The sequence below is a fragment of the Ciconia boyciana genome, chromosome 4 (assembly GCF_034638445.1).
Source record: "Ciconia boyciana chromosome 4, ASM3463844v1, whole genome shotgun sequence".
NCBI classification, from domain to species: domain Eukaryota; kingdom Metazoa; phylum Chordata; class Aves; order Ciconiiformes; family Ciconiidae; genus Ciconia; species Ciconia boyciana.
The window spans coordinates 16,164,479-16,186,325 of NC_132937.1; the positions used below are offsets into that span (position 1 = coordinate 16,164,479).

The window sequence follows — 21,847 nt, forward strand, 5'->3', positions numbered from 1 at the left end:
ATTGAGTGTTTAAGAAGAAATCCTTGAAGTGGTTGGTTGTTTTTTTTAGAAGCTAAGAGTCTCTCCTAGCAAATTAATCAGCCAGCAGAAGAGCCACAATAATATTTGCTGAATGAAAATTCAGTCAATTACATACGAAAACATGTTCTTTTCTCCTGGTGGGGAAAAACCTGGAACCCTTAAAGTCCAGCTGTGCAATCAAATCTGTGCACTAAACTCATTGGGAGCATGCTGAAACTGCTGAAACAGTATGTTTTGAAGGGGCCAAAATTCTTCTCATAAAGCCCCAGGTTTTTTAAAGTTGTTTTAAATTAAAGAGGGCAGCCAGGAGATACCAGTAAAGCCTGCAGCTTGTCATTGCACTGAAGCAGGGCTCCAGCTCTGCAGACGCAGCACTTCACAGCAGTGTTTGCTCTGCAAACGATCAACTGGAGCAGATTGCACCATGAGAGCAAGCTCTCGCTTCAGGTATTCCCTATCCCAAACATTCAAAAAAACCCACCCAGTCAAGCCAAAGACCAAATTAAAAGAGTTATGAGATTGCTGCAGCAATAGTTTTGAATTATACTGGGATTTTTGCCTTTTAGTAGTAGATCTTAGTATGTGAAAGGGCTGTATTTAGAAGCTTTTTCTTGCAAATCCCAGGACTAGAAAGGTCATCTTTTTTCTTCTTGCCCCTCATGAAGACTGGCATGCTCCATTATAACTCCAGACCATGAGATATTGCATAGCCCAGGAAATAAAACTGCAGCATCAGGCAACCCCTCCACCCCACTCTCATGCAGTTTTTCTTTCCCTGAGCCTAAAATTTTGCTCCTACCAGAATTTCTCATTTACAAAGCCTCTTTCCAGAGAAAGGAGTGCTTTACTTTGGCTGCAGAAAATGTCAAAAGTGTTGGAAGTGCTTAAAAAGCACAGTACTGCTGGAATCCTAGTAATCCTTCCTCCAGGTGTTTATTTTGCGTACACGCACTGCAATCCAGCTACACTCCCTCCAGAAGGACCTGCTGCAGTTTGGTGAAGGTGGGGAAGGGGTAAAAACTCATTTAGAAATTATCTGCATCATTGGAAATGAAAGACATCATTAAAAGCAGAGTGCTCCAGCCTCTGGCCAGGTGCCAGGTATGCGGTAATTTATGGATGTGCTATGTGCTCCCTGCACATCACCAAAGGCAGCACTGCAGAGTCAAGGGCTTTCAGCATCTGGTACCTATCATTTCTGTTCTCAATGCTTTTTTTTGCCTGCTAAGGATGGGCTGGGTGATCTAGATGAGGAAAGGGGGGGATTTAAACCTCCTCCTCCCATCTTTCCCATTCCCTTTTTCCTAGTTCCTAGCCCAACCTTAACCATACAATCAGTGAGGATAATTGCTGATCTCCCTGCTCTCAGACCAGTTATACTCAGCAGTGCTGGGCTGCATTAGCTGCGGAGCTGATTGCTCATCCTGCCTCAGTGGGTCTGTAAATGGACATGCCATTGCACAGGCAAAAGAGGTGACAAGTGCCCCACACCAACCCTCCCATGTGCAGGGTGTCTGTGGCTGTCTAGGGAGATGTTGGGTTTTCCAGTTTCAGTTGCAATGTTCAATCAATCAATCACGGCTGTCTTTCTAGAGAGAAACTCTAGTGCTAGCACATATATGGAAAAGTACTGAAACAGCATTAATATTGGGCAATTTAGTAGCATGCCCAGTCCATAACATTTGCCCAATAAAGTGGCCATCCATACCATTAACATGCTGTTAATTTTCCTTCAGCAGATACTTTTTCAGGTGCAATGTGAAGATCCCTCTGCATTACAAGAGACGGGACTACAAAGTCTTTGAGTGTGCCAAGGTCACCAAGAGCTTTGCCAGCAAAGCCCGGAGCTTGGTGCCAGTCAAATACGAGACCATCGTGGTCACAGGCTTTGAAAAGGGCGCGGGGACTGATGCCAATGTGTTCATCACCATCTTTGGTTTGAACGGGGACTCAGGAAAGCAGGTGCTGAAGCAGAAGTTCAGGAACCTCTTTGAGCGGGGCAAAACCAACAGGTTTTACCTGGAAACGCTGGACATGGGGGAGCTAAACAAAGTCCGGATTGAGCATGACAACAGTGGTCTGGCACCAGGCTGGCTGGTGGAGCGGGTGGAGATCACCAACTCAGCAACTGGCGTGACCACCATATTTCCCTGTGGGAAGTGGCTGGATGAAAACCAGGGTGATGGGTTAATCTGGACGGAGCTTTTTCCTAGGTATCAAGGAGGGCAGGGCTGCAGGAGGGTTTCGGTCCCTTCTGCATGCGCATTTTTCTCATTATACTGGTTTATATTGCATTTTACTTTTTAAAACGCTGCCTTTTATATTGAGAGATTTTTAATAGCAAGATGTGCTTCCTGGGTTAGCATTTTGTAAAAGTAATACTGCTTTTTTAAAGCACATATAAAATTGTGAATGAAATAAATAAATTTCTCGCTTATTTATGATTAAAAGCCACAACTAGCAGAGCCATAAACTATCCTTTAACAGCTCAGATGCCATCATTTTCTGCTTTCAGTGCTTTGCCCTGCCAGGGCTGAGAAAGCCCACTGGCCTCCACCAGTGACAGGCTCCCCTTTTAGATGAGTAAAGAGAATAAGACAATTGAGCCAATATATTTAAGAATATTGAGCTTGGAGATCCCAGTTTTTTCCACCTCTGGCAACTGTGAACACTGCATGTCCGTACACATGCATGCAGACCTCCAGAAGGCACTGCATCGAAAGCAGTGGGCACAGCAGGGATTTCTGCAGGGAGGCTGGGAAGGACCTGTTATCCACCCAGCCAGGTCTCAAGGGGTGGGATCTGGGTGGTGTTTTCCACCCGTGGGCTTCCCCCCCCCAAGCCAGACCCATCTCTTGGGCTGAAGAGCTGAGATATACAGTTATGGCAGCTGGAGCAAAAGATCTACCAGATAATCAATTCCACTGCAAGGAAGCTGTGCTAACTATATTCAAAGCTGTCTCAGGATAATCTTACCCTATATGGCCTGAATACCAACTCTGTTTCAGAGTAGCTGCCACTCATTTTAATTTTTTTCTTTTAATAAGGATTGCTGTTTTGATTTTTTCTGTGGTGGAGAAGGGATTTCCCGTCCACAATAAGGGCCAGTGCTCCTGTAGATGAGCTCTTCCCAGCCACTCGCATCTCTACAAGTACCAACAAGAAAAGCTGTTTATAAATCATTACTTCTGGAACCCTGTCTCCCTCCCCAGGGAGCAAAGCAGCAGGATACATCCTTCGGAGGAGAAAGGGGGGTGTCTGAGCTGCCATGAGAAGAAGACGACCTTCCTCCTGGCCCACCCATGCCGTAGGAGAGGTCGTTCCCCTTCCCAGAAGCTGGTTTTAAACAAGCATTTTGTGCAAATGGGGATCAAATGGGTCGAGTGGGTTAAACCTGCTGAGCCCACCCACCCCATCAGTCCCTGGGTTGGGGATGATGCTTTGACTGGGACATGACCTGGATGTGCCTGGCCACAAGGCAGGACTGTCCCACTGCCTGGTCATGGGCAAAGGAGGCCCCAGGGAAGGCTAGTGATGCTGAGACAGGAGTTAGGGGCATATTGCAGGTGCTGTCAATTGCTCCTGGATATTTGAAAGCTGCTGCATCCCACCAAAGCCCCACTAGGGAAGTGCTGCATCTTTATTTTCCGCAGCAGGCACCACCAAAGAGACTTGAGCTTATTCAGGGCTGTCTGTGCCAGCTTGCAAATAATAGCTCAGACTAATTAATTTTAGAAATCTTTATGGTAACTGATGCTTTTGGAGCAAGGCAAGTTGTTTAAATGAGCCCAGTAATCAACCTCATCAATGATCAGCTACTCACAGATGGGAATAATAACAGCAGCCTTTACTGGCTGTATTCTCCCTCCCCACTGCAGACTGGGGCTACCAAGCTCTGAGCAAGGACCGAGACAGGGCTTGGAGCTCACAGGAGGAGCAAGATGGACCTCAGGAGGGCTGAAGGCGGGTGCTGGGATCAGCAGGCGTGTTGCATCCTCTGGACCCTGCTGGGATGGGGCTCGGGCTCCCCAGACAGCCAGTGGGTCCCAGGAGCAGAATCTGAAGCGTTTGCTTTTGCTGCGCTCGTGCAGTGTTGTTGCAAAGCAGCAGTTCCCCAGTGGGTGATTTGAAACAAAAAAAGGGTCAGGCTTTTGATCTCTCTGCTTTCCCTCCCACCCCAGTCTACCACGGCTATGAAAAAACCCTCCCTGTCAATGGATTTGTTCCATTTTTAGACAAATGTGTGCTAATAGGAGTTTTTCCCATTAAAATGCTTTAGTCCCGGCATTTCCCATTGGCTCCAGTCAGCACCCGCTTGATGCGGAGATGCCAGAGATGCTGGTTTTACAGCATCACTGCATTGCAGCAGTTTAACCCCTGCCCCTGAGCAGATTCACTGTGACGCACATGGGACCTGTAGTGCTCCATGCTTCCAGCTCTTGGGAGCAGTGAGACAGCTCCTGATCCACACACCATCCCTGCATGGGGCAAGGAGGAAAGAGAAATCCTTATCTTGCATATGAGATGTGCTCACATCTGGGAGTAATCACATGTAGCAAGTAGCTGCAGCCATGGATAGAGGTCCTGCTGAAGCAGGAGTGAACATCTTCGGGGTCACCAAATCACTGCATAGGTGAAAGATGGGATTGCAGATACCTGGGTTGCCATCAAAACCACCTGCCATCCCTGGACAGGCATTCTCAACACAAAAGCTGTGCTGACTTCCAGGCAATGCTGCCCTAAAAAGGGCCAAGGGGGAGTTTGCTGATACAGGGTCAGAAACCTCACTGCCTCCCAGGAAGGCAACCTTGGCAAAGCATGAAAAAACTCTGCTTTTTTCTTCTAAACACTTCAGAAATGCCCCTTGCTTGTGCAAAACTCAACTCCACCCTGGCTCTGGGGAGTTGCTCTGTTGCTACAACAACTAATGCTACAAAAGCAATAAGGCAAGAGTGGAGTTTTTCCAAGGGCTGGATTTGCATTAAGCTGCTAAAACCAACACATTCTTGGCCAAGTGGAGAACTGAGGAGGAGAAAAGCCAAAATTGTCCTACGGCTGTGCCTTTTGCAGGGCTCAGGCAATCTCTGCCTTCTGGGGCAGAGCTCCCCAAAGCTGTTAGGCAGATGCACAGCTCTTGCATTCCTTGCCACTCTCTACCTTTTGTTCTTTCCTCTTTGTTTCTTTATTGATGCAGTTTTAGTACATATCCCTTCAGCCAAAACCATTAACATAGGTGAAAAGGAAGAGCAAAGGACAAGGATGGTGACACCCAGCAGGAGTCTTCAAAACCAGGCTATCCCATCGTCTCTGTGGTCCCCATCATTTTAGGAGCCCAATGAAGTGCTGCGTTTATGAAAGCAATTGGGTGCTGCCAGTGAAAACAAGTATAACCAAGGAGTCCTTTGCACTGTTGGATGCTAAGAGGGACTGGTTGTCTCTTGCTGCAGGACACAGAGAATTATTTGAAAAATCTCTATGAAATTGTTGTGAAACATTTTTAATAGCATCATATACCTACACCACCCTTACATGCATGAAGGCAGAATAACTGAGGTCTGTCAAGTATCCATCTTATAATCTCCCAGGCCCCATTGTTATGTGTAAAGGCCCATTTTGACATGGAAAAAAGTCTCATAAAAAAACCCAAAAAAACAAAAACCAAAAAATTGATATTTACTGATGGGGTTGTACAGCTCTGAACTATAACCTGTGGGCCAGCTGAGGATTTAGATACACAAATCACAAATACACACATAAGGGCTACAAAACACAAATAAGGGCTAAGCTTCCCGACCCCAGGCAGCTGCTGCGAGAGCAGATGCTCACAGTGAATAAAGACGTTGCATCTTGGCCCGTGCATTATACCTTAATGGGCACAACCCCTCTTGCTCCCCAGCACAGCCACCGGTTACTGCTCACCGTGCTCGGCAGGGCTGTTATCAGATCGCGGTGGCGTGTTTGCTGCGGTAGCTTTGAAGCAAAACCAATTGCCATCTCAAGCAACTCTCTCAGCACCGTTACGCTTTTGAAGGACATCGGCAAGATCTCAGCAAGCAACTAAGATTTTCCACAGCTGGACCAGCAGGTCATTTTTAACCTGTTTTCTGTTTTCTGAATTTGTAAAAGCTTCCTATAATGGGAGCTTCATATTGCCTGAATATAGTGCATCCCTTATGCAGCCTTTGCTGGATGCTGGAGGAGCCAGCAATTCCCCTCAGCTATGGGAACCAAATCTCTATGATCAGCAGCTGCCTGTCTCCAAGGCTTATTTAGTCTAATCACATAGTCAAAGCTGGGGACTAGTCTCAGCCTTTCTACATGAAATGCATGAGGAGGAACAGCCGAATTGAGAGTAGGTAGGAGGAGAGACTGGCACCATTCACTGTGGGAAAAAATAAAAGTGCGAGAGGACCTATGAAATGAGCTGTGCAGAATGCAAAGTTGGGTGTACGGCCCATTAGATTCTCCAATAGGTAACAAAAGGACTGAAAATACCCTCAAATATATCTGTATTAGTTTGCAGGATTTTTTTTTCTTCCAATAAGTTTATCTTTCCTTATCTATTAAACAGGAGACCCACAGGGAGGGAGATGCTTCTTCACCAGGAGGATGGAGGACCTGTCGGTATCTCTGCAGGACCTGCTAGACAGGCACTGTGGGATGGGCTTAGAGGAGAAATCTCTCTTTAACAGGCAATTTCCAGCCTGGTTCTAGAAAGGGATTTTGGTACCTAATCACAAAACTGGTTCCACAGCACATCACGCACGGTGGTGTGCCCGGTGTGGAGAGCTGAGCCTCGCCTCTGCCATGGAGCTCAAGCACCAACAGCCTCTGCAAACCAGCTGGGCAGAGTATTTTATACCCCAGCAGCGTCTCTTTTGCACATCAAAGTCCAAAGGCATAAGCAGTGAAAGAAGAATTGACTCCGACCCAAAGAAACAAGAAATGAGTGGTAAATAATGACCAAGAGATCGCCCTGCCAGGTGAGTTCTGTGTGGCACAGGTTTATAGTTAGCAATGCAGTTTGTTTTATTAGTTATAAATAAAGTACAAAAAATCCACCAAAAGTGAATCTAAGCATTTACACAATTTCTAATGTCTTTTCATTTCTTCAATGCACTATTGCTTTAATATTAATAATAAATATTTTTCTAGCTTTCTTCTATAAAATAGTCTATGTAGCAAAATGTTGCACAGCACAACAGAACAGCAGTAGGAGTACAAAAATGTGGATGATCCTTTCACCAGCCAGGGTCATTAAAGGAGAGGATTTTTGTTTGCTCGCCCCTTGTTTTACTCATCCCTTTTACAGTGTCTTTGAGGGGGGAACAACTGACCCCCTGTCCCCGCACAGCTCAAAACCGCAGCTCCAGGCTACAGGGGAGGAGTGTTACAGAGCAGCAAGGAAAAACACAGACAGGTTTTAAACCAGGGTAAGGCAAAGTCAACAAAGCAGAGCAGCACCCTGAAGGGACAGAGAGAAAAAAATTAAGGTACAGTCATTTTGTGCCTTTCTAACTCAAAAGAGAATTGCATCCAAAGCCTTTTGGAGGGGACGGCTACTGGCTGAGCACACGCATCGAACCCCACTTCTGTCCATACATGGCCGAGCATCTGCGCTGACCAAGAGCGGTTATGGCTTAAAGCTTAAAATATTATCAAAGGTGCTCTAACCCTCTTGCGAGGCTCGAGCACTTGATATTCAGGAGCCTTTTGGGAAAGGGCAGTGTGTTGCGAAAGCAGCGCGGCCGTGGCTGGGGATGCTTGGCCACTGCTGCAGGAGTGGGACGTCAGCTTGGGGCTGACCCCCTCCTTGGGGACAGGAGGGCTCCGGTGCAGGTCCCAGCTCTACAGTGGATTAAAAAGCTCCAAGCTGAGGTTTCCCCCTTAACAGGGGGGATGAAACCAACTGATCAAGAAGATCAGCATTGAGGGCTTCTGCTCCATGCATATTTCACAGCTGGGTTATAGCAAATGCTCATGGCCAGGCATTACAAAGGGATGCCGAATTGCTCCCGCATCCATCCCAGCCCCTCTCAGCTAGACCAGGGGTCAACCCTTAAAAATTGCAATGAATCCCTCAGTTTTGTTGCCTCTAAGCTCAGGCTCAGTCGATTGCCTCCTTCATCCTCCCTGCAGCGCCCAGCTGGGTGCATGCACAGAGGGTGAAAAGAGCCAGATAGAGCATCAATAGGCACCAAAAATTGAACAGAGCCACCACACCTGGGCTTCCTTCCTTGGCTTTTGAAGCAATTTGCAGTCTTGCACTAAATGCATGCATTGCCCCAAGCACAGCCTTGTAGTGGGGGCCTGCCAGGTGTTATTGCAGGGTAACACATGCAGCAAGAGCAGTAGCATCACCAGCGGCATTGGGCACAGGGCGGTAGCAGGAGTAGACAGAAACGTTTTGGTTTTGCAGAGCGCCGTTAATCGCCTTCAATGCGCAAGGACGCAAGTGAAAGGATCACCAGAGTTTGATTATGAGTGCAAATAATATTCATATATATGTGCTAAACACAGTCACTATATTGCAGTTTTCCACTATGTCACAGCATACAGAATCAAAGGTTTGCATTTTTATGGAATGTATCCAAGGTAACAGCACCACAGTAATACAGTTTGTAATCACACACCCTGATTTTTTTCTCTTTTTTTTGACAAGATAAGCATTACCCCCCACATCCCATGTTTATTTTTTTTTTAAAGTACCGATGCATGCAAAGCATTCCATTCCCAGAAACAATGCAAAAATGAGGTAATAGGAGTAATAAAAAAAATTAGTATTAATTTCTAAATAAATAAATTATAATTAAAAATGCAAAAAAACCTATAAAAATAATTAAATAAGAACCCACAATATCTACAAGTTAGTCATAAATTATGATTGTTAAATATAAGGCATTTAAACTCACAAAACCCTGTAAACTATCAATGTCTTGTTCCTAGAGATTTTTTGTTGTTTGTTTCATTTTGTTTTTAGACTCACCCTATTATCGCAACCTACTCATACAAATTATTTAAATGCAAAGGAACCTGACACACCGATGCAACTCCAGATGCTGTAAATTCACACGCACCTTGAGAACAGTCACTCACACGAGACCACGGGAGTTTGGTGCTTTTCTTCACCAAGGTTTTTTTTGTTTTGTTTTGTTTTTTAAAAACTGTGCTTGTTCATTAGGCAAATAGTAATACTTTCGCAAAGGCTTTAAGAAAACACACGGTTTGGAAGCGCTCCTCCTTCCCTCCCTGCCCAGCCAGGGTCCCAATCACCCCATTCCTCCCCTGCTTCTCCCCCAGCTCACGCCTGGACAGACCAGACCGGCTTACAGTGTATTTTACCAGCAAAGCCTTGCGTTGCTTGTCCATATTATTAGAAATATTAGTATTATTTTTAATGCTGCTTCCATCTGCTGCTGCTGGAGCAAGCCCCATAGGTACCGATCGACCACTCCTTGACCCGAGGAGTCCGCAGCCCTCCGGCTGGGGCTGGGACCACCGCATCCCCTAAGAAGCCATCGCTTGTGCTGGGTGGCAAATAGATCATAGAATCATAGCATAGTTTGGGTTGGAAGGGACCTTTGCAGGTCATCCATTCCAACCCCCCTGCCATGAGCAGGACATCTTCAACTACATCAGGTTGCTCAGAGCCCCGTCCAACCTGGCCTTGAATGTTGCCAGGGATGGGGCAGCTACCACCTCTCTGGGCAACCTGCTCCAGTGTTTCACCACCCTCAGCGTAAAACATTTCTTCCTTATATCTTCCTTATGCCACTATGTGTCCCCCTCCACTCCCTCCTACCTGCATGGGCACAGCAAGAGAGGGGCTCCTGCATCCTTGCACCCTGCGGGGCTCCCCTCTTTCCCTCCCCTCTCCAGTTGGGAAAAAAAATCTCTGGGGTCCCTCTGAGGTTGGTGTTTTCCAATTACAGCTCACGGGAATCCCACAATCTCTCCGATGGTTGTTTATGATCGTTTCTACTTGGAGAGCATTGCTTGGCTTGAGCAAAACAGATGCTCATGGGAGCCAGAAATCATCCCCACCACATCAGCATTTTCAAGATATGTTCCCGACTAATTCCCCTTGCTCCTCGGCATCTTTCTTTTGCTCCCCTAGTATGCAAAAAAAAAAAGTATTTAAAAAAAAAAAAAGAAAAAAACCAAGGGTTTGGTTGTGAATGCCGGTTCTCTGGAGGGTTTTCAGCTCGGTCCCTACGGTTGGTGTGCTGAGGTCTTTATTTCAGGGGGAGCTTGGATTGCAACAGCTCACTCCTTCGGGGACTACCTCTTAATTCTGTTTTGAGCATTAATGCAATTAGGTTTCATTTGGACAATCACTCCATTCTCCATAGAGATACGGCCTGAAATGTGTATACAAAAGCACGTGGGTGCAGGTGCACATGCTTTGAGGCAGGGTTACAACCCAGCCCCTCCGGAAAGCAGCAAACCCCCTGTGAGAGACTGAAAGAGTTAATGTCTCAAACATTGTGGCGACTTGAGGTGCTATTTGCATGGCGACTGCAGGTCAGTGAGCATGGGGTGGGGGAGAGCCCATCGGAGGATGCACGGTTCCAGGTTCTGCCGGACCTTACCATGTATGGCCAGAGGTCACACAGAGTTGATCTGAGGAAGGGGCTTGCGACCACCCCCCTCCCCCAGCACCTGCGCAGAAGATTGAGAACTTTTTAGAACAAGAACCATGTAAGTCCTCAAGGGGCGTACCTGGAGGCGGGGATTAGCCTATAAAAGACACGCCCTCCAGGGAACCACCCACGTGCCCATCACCGGAGAATGCCAAGCCTGTCATCGTGGGATCCAAGGGTGGTGATACTTTTCCTTTCTCTTTCCTCCTCTCTTCTCCTTTCCTTTTCTCGCTTCTCTTTTCCTCTACTCTTCCACTATATATAAGTTTTGGATAAATTGTGACGGGTTGCCTGGAAAATAGCTCCATTGCCAAATCACCTCTGTTCATTTGTTGAGCTTGCCAGTTCGTTAAGTTTGTCTGTAGAATTCACCAGTTAATAACGTTGCTAGTCAGACTGTTCCTCTGAGTCATTGTCGTGACTCTACTGACCACGCGGCTCTGCCGAGCAGAGATTGGCCTTTGTTGGTACACAAATTGTCGGGGAATCAAAAAGATTCACCCATCTCGCAACCCACCGAGTGGGATGAGACACCCCTCTTCCAACCTGCCTTCCCCTCCCGTGCCAAAATGCTCATGGCCTCAGCAGTGCCTTCTGAGCACTGAGTTTTCTCCCATCCTGCTATCAGAGATGCTTTTGCATGGGAGAGGAGTTGGTAGCATACATCTCTCAGCACCCCTCTGGCATTATTATACCCCAAAGCACAGCTGTAGGCACCGACTCCAGTAACCATCATTTTGGACCAGTGCTGGCAGCAGCTGCTGAAGCCAACCAGCCTCACAGCTCACAGGGGAAAGCATCATGGACAATGGCAATCATGAAGACAGCCCTTCCTTGGATTTCGATATGCCAAGCTACTTCATTAAGATATGGAAAGTAAAGAAACAGCATCTACTCCAATATTGTGCCCCTACAGAAAGCGTCCAGCACCAGCAGATAAGCAGGAATGAAGCTTCTCCCTATTGCTTCATTCATTTCATTCCAAATTTTTATTTTTGTAAGCTTCTCTAAATTTGCAACACACTGTAAACGCAAGGAAAGGAAGCACACACAGCTGAGGCAAAGTGCAACCCTTCTGACTGTAAACAGGATTTTGCTTTTTTACCTCTTGCCCCCCAAGGGTGGGAAAGCTTGACCTCTTTATTCCCCCTCTGCAATGTATTAATCAGGCACCAAAATAAGGAATCTATGAAAAAATATTTGGTGCAAATTAGGTAACAGTAACATGTCCACCACAAGATGAGTAGGGCATCAAACACAACATTTCTTAAGCTAACATGCTCCAGCTGCCATCCATAGAAATAGCTAAAGGACCCCTAACATGTTTCTACGTATTTGAGAGGTATATATACAATCCTCATGAAATGCAGGATTGACAAACCAGACTACCACAACTAGTTCCTTCATGTTCAACACTAAATCTTCTGCAGCACGGGGTCTCCGAGCTCTGGGAATGCCAGCTCCCTTTCACCAGGTCCATATCCTGTGTATGTGCAATATCTCCTACCGCTAGATATTGTACCACCACCTCCTCCTCACTAACGTGCCTGCAGACTTTTCATCTCAATCAAATGGCTCAGAAGGCAAAAATTTTGCTGCAAGGGTCTATGGCCATATGACCTGGTAAGGAAAATGGTGTGTCCAGCCAGTCCTTTCAGCTGTCCGAGCCGAGCTGTGTTTCAATGTCCACCCTGCAGATCGGGCACTTCTTGCTGGTGGCCAGCCACTGGTCCACGCACACTTGGTGGAAGAGATGCATACAGGGCAACCGCCTGCAGAGAGAGAAGTACCACCCTGTTAGGATGGAGGAGGTCCAGGGGACCAAGAAGAGCCAGGAAGCAGCAGCTGGGGCTGCTTCAAACATGGGGAAGCCCTGATGTAGTGACACCAGTGCTGCCTAGGTCCTACACCCTCCCCCAGCCACGCCAGCTCGCATAGGGCAGTAGGTCAGAGATGGTGTCCTTCTTGGCTAAAAGCCTTGTAGGAAACCCCACACTCTCTGTAATTGAGTTATTCCAGTTATTAATTACCCTGGCTTCTGCTTTTTAACCTTTCAGGAGTATGAGGTTATACTCCAAAGCCTCTTGGTTCTTCGTCACTGTGACTCGTTAACAGTCAGGTGGGTCCCCACTGCTCCTATGTGGGTGTCTGGTGTGCCCCAGGGAATGTGGCTGCATTTCACCTGCATCACCTTTGTCATCTCTTCACTCAGCCTCACGAGCCGGAGGGACCCTGAACCGCAAGGACCCACAGCAAGAGGATCAGAGTTTTTCTTGATGGTTTAAGGCAATTAAAGGGTGAGGAGCAGGACCAAGTAGTGCAGCTGCACTGCCCACCTGTAGCTCCTTCAGCCATGGTAGCTCAACCACTTGCTATTGCTTGTCCTCATCCTCTGTCACAAGCAGAGATTCAACCTGGCCAAGAGCCTGGGAATGTCTGTGAGGGATAACTGGGGCTTTGTTGTTGGCTCAGGATGGCTCCCTGTGACCGCACGGGCAGAGTAATCTCACTTATTCTACAATAAAGCAGCTCCGTCCTGGCCACAAGCCAAACTCCCCTGGACTTCACACCCACACTCCCTTTTATCGTACTTTGGTCATCTGTCAAGCTCAGATATTGACGTCCCCGAGCTCCAGATGGCTGTCTGAGACCTGGGACCCATCCTTCTCTGACACTTGCCACCTGGCCCACTGGCACAGCCTTGAAGCAGGTGATCCAAACCCAGGAGATACTATAAAAACTTGGTCCTCCTGCTGCTGCAGAGCTCTTCCTACCTACAGCCCATACCAATGTCCATCTAAATAGCATTTGATTTCCCAGATCCTGCAACAACCCAAGTGAGTTTGTCCGGACAAGAACAGGGACAACCTCACCAGTGCACAGCAGCATTAATCCCAATAAACACAACTCAAACGGCATCAAGAGGCAGAGGAGCAGATGTAAGGATCATACCTGACATCTTCTCCATCTTCAAGCATGGACAGACAGATTGTGCATTTCTCGTCGGTGTCCGACTCCTCTCCATCCTCTTGCTCAGCTTTGCCCTCCTGCGGTCTTCTCTGCAGAAAAGTTAAAGACATAATTTGGTTAGGACTTGACTTTCTAATGTTCTCCCAAGCCTGGGTAGTTGCAGGAAGGCAAATAATAAGAGCTTCAACTATCAGCCAGATCCTCCAGCTTGGGGAAGCCAGCCCAGCCAAAACAGCCAGTGAGGGGAGGATGCCACCAACATGCTGTTGGTTGGCATGGCTCCTCCTGGGGCCAGTGGCAGCGGGGCTGGTGGTAGTGCCGCAAGGAGCATCCTGTCCTCTGCTGCCCTAACACAGCCCCCTGCCACCTCCTCCATCCTCCTTGCAGTGGGGATGGCCCCATAGTCTCCTTTGCTGGAGGCTTCTCCTGGAGACCCCAAAGCATGTGGGGCCACCACTGCCAGGAAGGGCAACCACTGTGCCCCATACCAGCTTGGCCACTGGCCCAGCCCCACACTGTGCCATGGAGCAGTGTTTAGCCTGTCAGCTCTCCCCTTCTCTCTTCCCCCCACACATCCATTCCTATTGATATAATTTTTCTGGATCCACTGGAGATGCAGTCAGAGATAAGCGCGGCAGGAGTTGACTCACTTCCAACTTGGGCAATGCAATGTCCCTACTTGTTACTGCCCAGGCAGGAATGACCAACATGAGAAATTACTATGCAAACAAGCACTTTTCCCATTTTCTGTTTAGCACAGCCCAAAAACATGGCACCCATTTCCTTATGGGCAGGAGATCAGCTCCAACAGAGGAGACACCTCTTGCAAAATGAGGGGAGGACAAGATCCCCCATGCCATGGAGCCAGCACCCTCATGGCAGGGCACGCGGCAGCGCCGCTTGCATGCAGAATGGGGTGGGTTTGCATGCACAAAGTCCCCTTGGTATGTGCACTTTCTTACCAGGTGCGGACAGGGGGGAAATTGCACCCGCTGGGTGGGAGAAGGTTGAGACCCTTTTGAAAATTTGGCCTGCAGCTTCCTAGCCTAGAAGTGAGAAACAGCCAGCTGAGCTACACCACTGCTTCAGCCCTGGAGCCCCACAAGATATTAAAGCACCACTTCTGGATTTTACATTCCTCCCCCATTTCGGGGAATATTGGTGGTGCTGGTTTGCCAACCCTGAGGATTGTGACCCACCAAAGTCCTTCCTTCTGTCTGCTCTGTGCCCACAACCCTTGGCCAACTGAGAGGGGCTCGCAGCTGTGCCACGGTTTCGGGGCGCTCACCTTCTTGTACTTGTGGGGGAAGGTGAACCTCTCGATGGTGTTCTGGATGGCACCCCGGCTCACGCTGCCCAGCCTGTCCTCCAGCTGCAGCAGCTCCTGTGGCGCAGGAACAGCAGCAAAGCACCATCAGCATTGCTCCCAGGGCACAAGGTCCCACCACCCCACACCACTTGCTGGGGACCAAGGCTCCCTCCTGCCCTTTCTTTGGTGGAAATGTCCATCAAACCCAAATCAGCCATGCTTTAATGATGAATCTGAGCCCTGGCTCTTGGGCTAGTAACTAAGTGCTCAAGGCAAAGAGCTGGATATCCAATATTTCAGAAATTAGGGTGGAATTTGAGCTCCATTTGACAGGTTGGGAAACAAAACCCCGTAGAACTGAAGCACTTTGTTCACAGACATGAAGTGAGCCAGAGTCAACCCAAGCCAGACCCAGGCACTCTGGAGTAAACCATCTTTTACCAAACCCACTCAACCCCTTCACCTCCCAGTTATTACTAAAATTGCTGCAAGACTCAATGGAACTGCCATGCCACAGAAGTCTTACAAGTTTATGCCAGAGATTGCATAGATTCCCAGCACTTAAAAATTTAATAATTCCAGTCCCTGAGATACATACTTCATAGCTCTCCCGCACAGCGGACGTGTGCCTGCTTGGGTTTAGTCCCTGAAGAGCAAGTAACTGAAGTTGAGGATAAGGGTAATTTCTGATTTCGTGAACAACCTGCATGAAGTAAGGGAGAAAAATAAAGCCACCTGTACTTGCACATAGAAATCCCCTGTGTACCCTGATTTAAATCTAGTGCTTTAAATATTCAAAATGAAAGAGCAAACCAACACCTTCCCCAATGGAAGCCTTTTAATAAACAAAATATGAGGTTTTATTAAATAGATCTCCTGTAAATGATAACTAAGAACATGCATTTCTTCTGAATAAACTATGTTATAATAATTCCTGTTATAATAATTCCAGTTCCAAACTCTCAACATGGATTAGCTTAAAAAGAGATTTTATTTTATTTACTTTTAAATGGGTGGATTTCTCTTCATCCAAGCTTTGATTTTTTTAAGCCTTGCTGTAGTACAGAGATGTCAGGGTCTGACTGTGGGCACGAGGAAAAAAACACTCTCATGGGATTTCTGAGGATGCTTTAAGGATTAGCAGTGCTTGGCATGGCTCAGCTCCAAATACAGCACCCTGCTAGGAGAAGAGCCAGCAAATGACCCCAGTCAGCCCATCTTCTCATCAAACCCCATCTCCACCTGTGCAAGAGGTCATGAAAAACCTTTACAGATGGCATCAAGGCTGATGTAGAGAGCAATGATGTGATGAGGGATGGTCCTCCGGGCTGAGCCCAGGGAAGGGAGTCACTACTCCCAATCTTTCTCCGTACAAAAAGTCCTGGGAGCCCACAGTTTGTTCCAGTATTAATAATATTATTAATAATAGCTGCTGAGTCTCTCACATCCTGCCCAGGTTTTGTAGACCAGCTTGTGAGCGGGATGCTGCACACAATGGACCTTTCCCTCTCCTCTCCTCTCCTCTCCTCTCCTCTCCTCTCCTCTCCTCTCCTCTCCTCTCCTCTCCTCTCCTCTCCTCTCCTCTCCTCTCCTCTCCTCTCCTCTCCTCTCCTCTCTTTTCCTTTCTCTAATCCAGAGTGCAATGATGCAACATTATCCTTTCAGACACTCCCTCCCACGGCCGGAGATAAGTGGGATTTGCAGAAGACAGGTGATAGAAAGATAGCAGCCTTTATTTTGACTGCCTTCTGGCAGACAATGCATAAAACATTTCTCGGTAAAAGCGTTTCACTTACCATCTGTGTCGAGGATGTGCTTCTGGGAAAATGGTGCATCCGAGGTGTAGCTAAGTAATGTTGATAGGGCTGAGGGACCGGCCGGACCTGGAACTGGGTGTGAGTCAGTCCTGCATCGACACTGAGGTCCCTGTGGGCACGAGGATGGAGATACAGCTTTGACTGCACGGTTTTATTGCATGGCTTAGAGCAAGTCAGATCATGCTCACAGGGCAATCTCCACTGGTGGGCTCTGGGCTGCTGTGGGTTCCTCAACCTGGGGTCATGCTATTGCTTGGAAGGGAGTTTCCTCCAATATGGGCAATCACCCACCAGGCCAGCACAAAGGAATGAGGGGTTGTTTTCATGCCAGTTAGCATTTGTGTTAGCGAGGGTCAAGAGCTGCACAGACACAGTCTGCTAATTTCAGAGCAAGAGCATTTTGGTGACTCCGATTGATACCCAGGCTCAGTAACTCAACCCAGCCAGACCAGGTCCTCCCTGTGCTGCCATCACTGCAAACAATTACATTTTGCCTTGAATATTTTGCAGGAATACAGCTAATTACTCAGGGGACACACTGATGAACCATTCTGGGTAGTTGTTAGGAGCCAGCTAGGCACCATCCGGGGGCTTTTTGATGTGCCTGTGCTCTCCTTGGAGGACTCCCAGCCCAGGTCATGGCAGAACTCAGGGAGACAAGGGAGACTGCACCTTGCCTGAACCCAGCCTCAGGGAACTCCAGAACTGCTGTTTGTGCAGAAAATATAAAGGTTTTAAGAAATTTCTAGAGGAGACTGCTGTATGAAAGGGTGTCACACAACCAGCTGGCCAACACCAATGAACCAGGACATCCCTGATGGTCCTACTTGCCTGCATGCAGCCTGGCCTAGGCAAGCAGAGCTGGGGCTCAGCTTGGTGAGTTTGGGCACTTTTTTCCTCCAGAAAAATAACCCAGCTCAATCCCAGGACTTGGCATGACCAAGTTCCCGGAAAACACCACAGCTCTGCTCAATCCAGCACGCAGAGACAAACTTCTACTTCCATAAATCATGTAGTCTGCCAATTCTGAAGTGTAGTGTTAAAAACTCTGCGGACAGATGCCAACAGTAACTCGGGATACCTGAGCAAGTCTGTCCAGCAACAGTTTCAACTGTTTTCTGTACTCCACAAACATTGCTTCTTCTTCACCCTCATTTTCAAAATTATATTCTTCATCGTATGTCAACTTCTTCATAACAGCCAACATGATTGCCTCTACATTAGGTTTTTATTGGTCTGAAAGTGCAGGAAGTTGTTTCAAGATGTGAAGGCAGTCATAACAAAACCCCATGCCGTGTGGAGGGGACGGGAGGACACCTAACGCAGCATCTCCATCTGTAATCCAATTAGCTGATCCCTTGTCTCTTCAGCCAAAGAGTCTCTCAGCAAGCAAGTGCTTTGAACATCATTCACTTTATCATAATTACAAAAGCCGGTGCTCTAATAACCATTGTCTTCATATTTGACAAAGCAAAGCTAATTAGAGCATAGGGGTGGCTTCCCATTTCATCCTCGAACTTCTCTTCCCCTGCGTGGAGGACACGGCTTGTTAGGAGCAACCCAGATGTGTCCTCCAGCAGCTGTGAAAATGCTTTTGCCCAACAGAAGACAATGGACATGAGGGGACAGTAAATGCAGAAATCCTTTACCCAGAACAGCTTGTGTACCAGGCAGCAGCTCCAGTGCTCTAGTACCCCCTAATAAGACACCCCGCACCAAGTTGAAGCAAAGAGAGGGACTATCTTTGCTGGCCCTGTGCTAGCCATGTGCTAGACAGACAAAACCTGGCAGAGGATAAAACACAGCAAGTGACTGGCAGGAACACAACCAGGGTGAGAATCCACAGGACTGGGTATTTTCCAACTGTCATGTCATAATTCTGGATATTTATCCAATTGCTGAAGATTGTTCCCAGGTGGATGGAAGGCTCGACTGGAAATCAGGAGGCTTTGGGTCCACTCCCAGCCCTGCCACTGGCCTGATGCATGACCTTGACCTTTTCCTCTCTGCCTTCCCATATTCCCTGTCTACAAAATAGATGCAGTAATCCACAGAGTGCTCTGAGATCAAGGACTGAAGAGACCTCATAAAGATGAACAACTATTATTGACTTGCACAAGTAATTGCAATAACAGCACTGCTGAACTGTTTGTCCACCAGTGCATCTAGATCCTTAAAATCAGATATTGAGGCTCCTGAAGTGATGCTGTGGGTCTACAGAAGGGCCCAAAGCAGAATACTGCATGGAACGGTGTTTTCTCAGGGTTTGCGGGTGAATAAGCAGAGCACATTAGCTGAAGAAAACCAAAACCAACCATCACCTTCTAGCCTGTGCTACATGGACAACTGTACAGCATCTTGATGCCCAGATGTGAGGTTCAAGAGCTATGACGACTATGGTACATGGGCTGCCAACAATCAAAAAGTGAGAGACAACAGGTTGGATGGTCATCACCAAATACAGATGCAGAAGATGATTTAAGGAACGAAATGGGAGTTTATTTCTTCTTCACCAGAAGATTTTAATCAAGGTTGGGCTGTCTGAGATGACTGATCACCTTCAGATCTTCCTTCCATCCCCATTTCCCATGACAGTGCCTACCACCTACCACCTCAGAGCAAGCGCCGCTGCTGCTCGTGTGGTGGTAACACATTAGAGGAAAGTTTTTATACCTGTCACTGGGCAAAACTGTACATGTGCCCCAAGGGGAAGTGAGTCACCCAAATATATATACACAATATATGATTTCTGTCATCCTCACTCCTTAGGTTTTATAAGGCTATGGAGCAACACAGGGGGAGAAAGGAGGGAGGAGGAGGGGAACATAAAGCGATGCTTTATCAGATCCTTCTAATGATTATAATTAAACACTCTGCACTGAAAGAGAGGCAGAAAGAATGGCTCTATCCAGATGGTACGTGAACCGCTTTGCAAACTGATCTGAACAATGTCATCCTGGCCAAATTCAGCTCACAGTGGTGCCAGTAATGGGAACACCTGAGAAGAAAATGGCAGAAGGATCTGGCCATATTTTAAGTTGTATATTATTACCCCGGAGGGGGAAAAGAAAACCCCTGTGTTAAAAGGACTCTCCATTTGCAGAGCGAAGCACTCAGATGTTAGGAAATGCCATAATTAAGATTTCCTGTGACATTTTATTTCGGTCCCCCTGTGCATATACATTGCAATTGTCTCTAATTACATGTTCACATGCTATTTTTTCCATTCAGTGCACAGAATGGATTTTGCTCAGCTAACAAGCAGCTACTCAGAAGTATGGTTTAATTTTCTGTTTTTTGAGTGCCTGGTGCACAGCAGAAGATCTAGTTCAGGCAGAGATGTTGGTCTACAGGAAAAAGACTCTGTGCCCTGCAGCAGGAAAAGCCCCTGGAGGAAGATTAATGCTTGGCTGCACTATATATCCATGGATGGAGAGTTATGGGCAATATCGATGCCTCGATGTTATCATATACATGCATAAAGGCTTTAGCATGCACTCATGACCCTTCCAGAGATGAGTTTTCCCATTGCACACTCCTCACATTGTATCTGTTGAGCTGCACCATTAGCTTTCATGAAAGCATTGATCCATGATGACATTCACTAACCCTTGCAGCCTCCCCAGGACTTTTTAAACACCTCATTCAATGCACAAGTGAAATGTGGAAGACTTACCAGTCCGTGCCTTCAGCTAAATACCTGGGCTGGGGTCCCATGGGTTGTGGAGTTTGCAGTTGGTGGCTGAAGTCAAAGCTGGGATGTAGACGGTGAGGCTGAACAGACATGCGCTCTTGAGCCCGCCTGAGGGGAGGAGGAGACCAGCAAGAGAGTTAGCCACGCGGTGGGCACTGCGTATGTACGGCTCCTGCTTCGAGCCCGTGTCAATAAATTGGGGGAAAACTCAAACTGTTGGGCTTGTGAATATGTGTCCAAGAGAAGAGAGTCCAGGCAGGTGTCAGGGATGATAAGAAGAGGAACCCAGAGCTATGTGATTTACTCACGGTCACCACGGACATAACGCAGACCTCCACTCTCACCCCCTGTGGCATCCACATACACTCAGTTCACAAGAGATGCTATTTGGTGGCAATACGGAGAGAAAAAGAGGAAACCGAACAACTTCTGCCTTAGCAGTTTTGTGCCATTTGCACTATTTTCTTTTTCTCCACTGTCAGCCCCATAAACAACACACAAGATAAAACTTGTCCCTGGTTCAGCTGTTATCCATCATCATAAAGAAGCTGCAGGTTGTCTCGCCTCCCCATGCAGTCCATAAACTCCTGGGGAACCTCATTCATAACAGGATTACTCAGGAGTAACTGAAAGCAGAATTTACTCTCGCTGGCCTTTGCCAGCATTTCTCTGGATGATGGACAGGCCAGGCTGGGATCCAGCTCCTTCTCCCCCAGCTCTGCTGCCTTTGCAGGCAGGGAAAGGAAAGGGGTAGAAAATATAGCAAGGTTTTTCTAGGAATTTGAGTCTCTTCTCGTGATTGTTGCTTATTTGAACTACTCAGGGGATGGGCAAGCGCTGCTTGATCAGTGTCCACATTTGGAGAGAGACAGGGTGGATGCACAAGCAGGATTTTCACTACAGACTCATACCCCTTACTCCCTGCTGAGTCCCTGCTTACCAGTGGAGCCATCGCAAAGTAAATCTATGGGAGAACACTACAGCAAATGGAGCAGGGAACTGCTAGATAAAGAATTTTTCATGCAGCCACAGCTCAGAGGCTTCACTTTTAAAGGCACTACTCAGAATACCATTACTGGGACCTCATGCCCCACATCTGTAAGGTTTCTGACACCCTCCTCCAATGCAGCTGTGCTTTCAGAAACAGGCTGTGGGACTGGGCAAGGGGTTTCTGCCCTTCTCCGCACCACAAGCCACTTGCAAATGGAACACTGACAGCATTTATCAAAGCAGCTTCTGTGTGGAATTGTGCTCCGTGCTTTTATTTGAATTCAGCTTATGACTAAGAGATAAACACTTGTATCATCAGTGCCTCAGCCTCGCACATATTTGCTACCCAATTATTAACTAATCATTAAATCCACCTAAAATCCAGCTTATGCAAAACAAAACA

At 47.3% G+C, this 21,847-nt stretch overlaps 2 protein-coding genes across 4 annotated transcripts in view; one reads left to right on the forward strand and one right to left on the reverse strand.

The window, feature by feature from the left end:
• The window catches only part of LOXHD1 (lipoxygenase homology PLAT domains 1), a 175,055-nt gene extending 171,073 nt beyond the window's left edge, over nt 1-3,982 (forward strand). The window contains 3 exon segments of the mRNA XM_072859639.1: nt 1,761-2,234; nt 3,234-3,328; nt 3,900-3,982. Of these exon segments, the coding sequence (XP_072715740.1) occupies nt 1,761-2,234; nt 3,234-3,328; nt 3,900-3,982 (652 nt within the window).
• Nucleotides 3,983-9,584: 5,602 nt separating this feature from the next.
• The window catches only part of ARK2C (arkadia (RNF111) C-terminal like ring finger ubiquitin ligase 2C), a 59,552-nt gene continuing 47,289 nt past the window's right edge, over nt 9,585-21,847 (reverse strand). For all 3 annotated transcript variants that reach the window (XM_072860019.1, XM_072860021.1, XM_072860020.1), the window contains 6 exons: nt 20,437-20,562; nt 16,740-16,869; nt 15,542-15,646; nt 14,923-15,018; nt 13,617-13,723; nt 9,585-12,436 (listed from right to left, as the gene is read on the reverse strand). In XM_072860019.1, the coding sequence (XP_072716120.1) occupies nt 12,319-12,436; nt 13,617-13,723; nt 14,923-15,018; nt 15,542-15,646; nt 16,740-16,869; nt 20,437-20,562 (682 nt within the window). In that variant the 3' untranslated portion in view covers nt 9,585-12,318. The remainder of the gene's footprint in view (nt 12,437-13,616; nt 13,724-14,922; nt 15,019-15,541; nt 15,647-16,739; nt 16,870-20,436; nt 20,563-21,847) is intronic.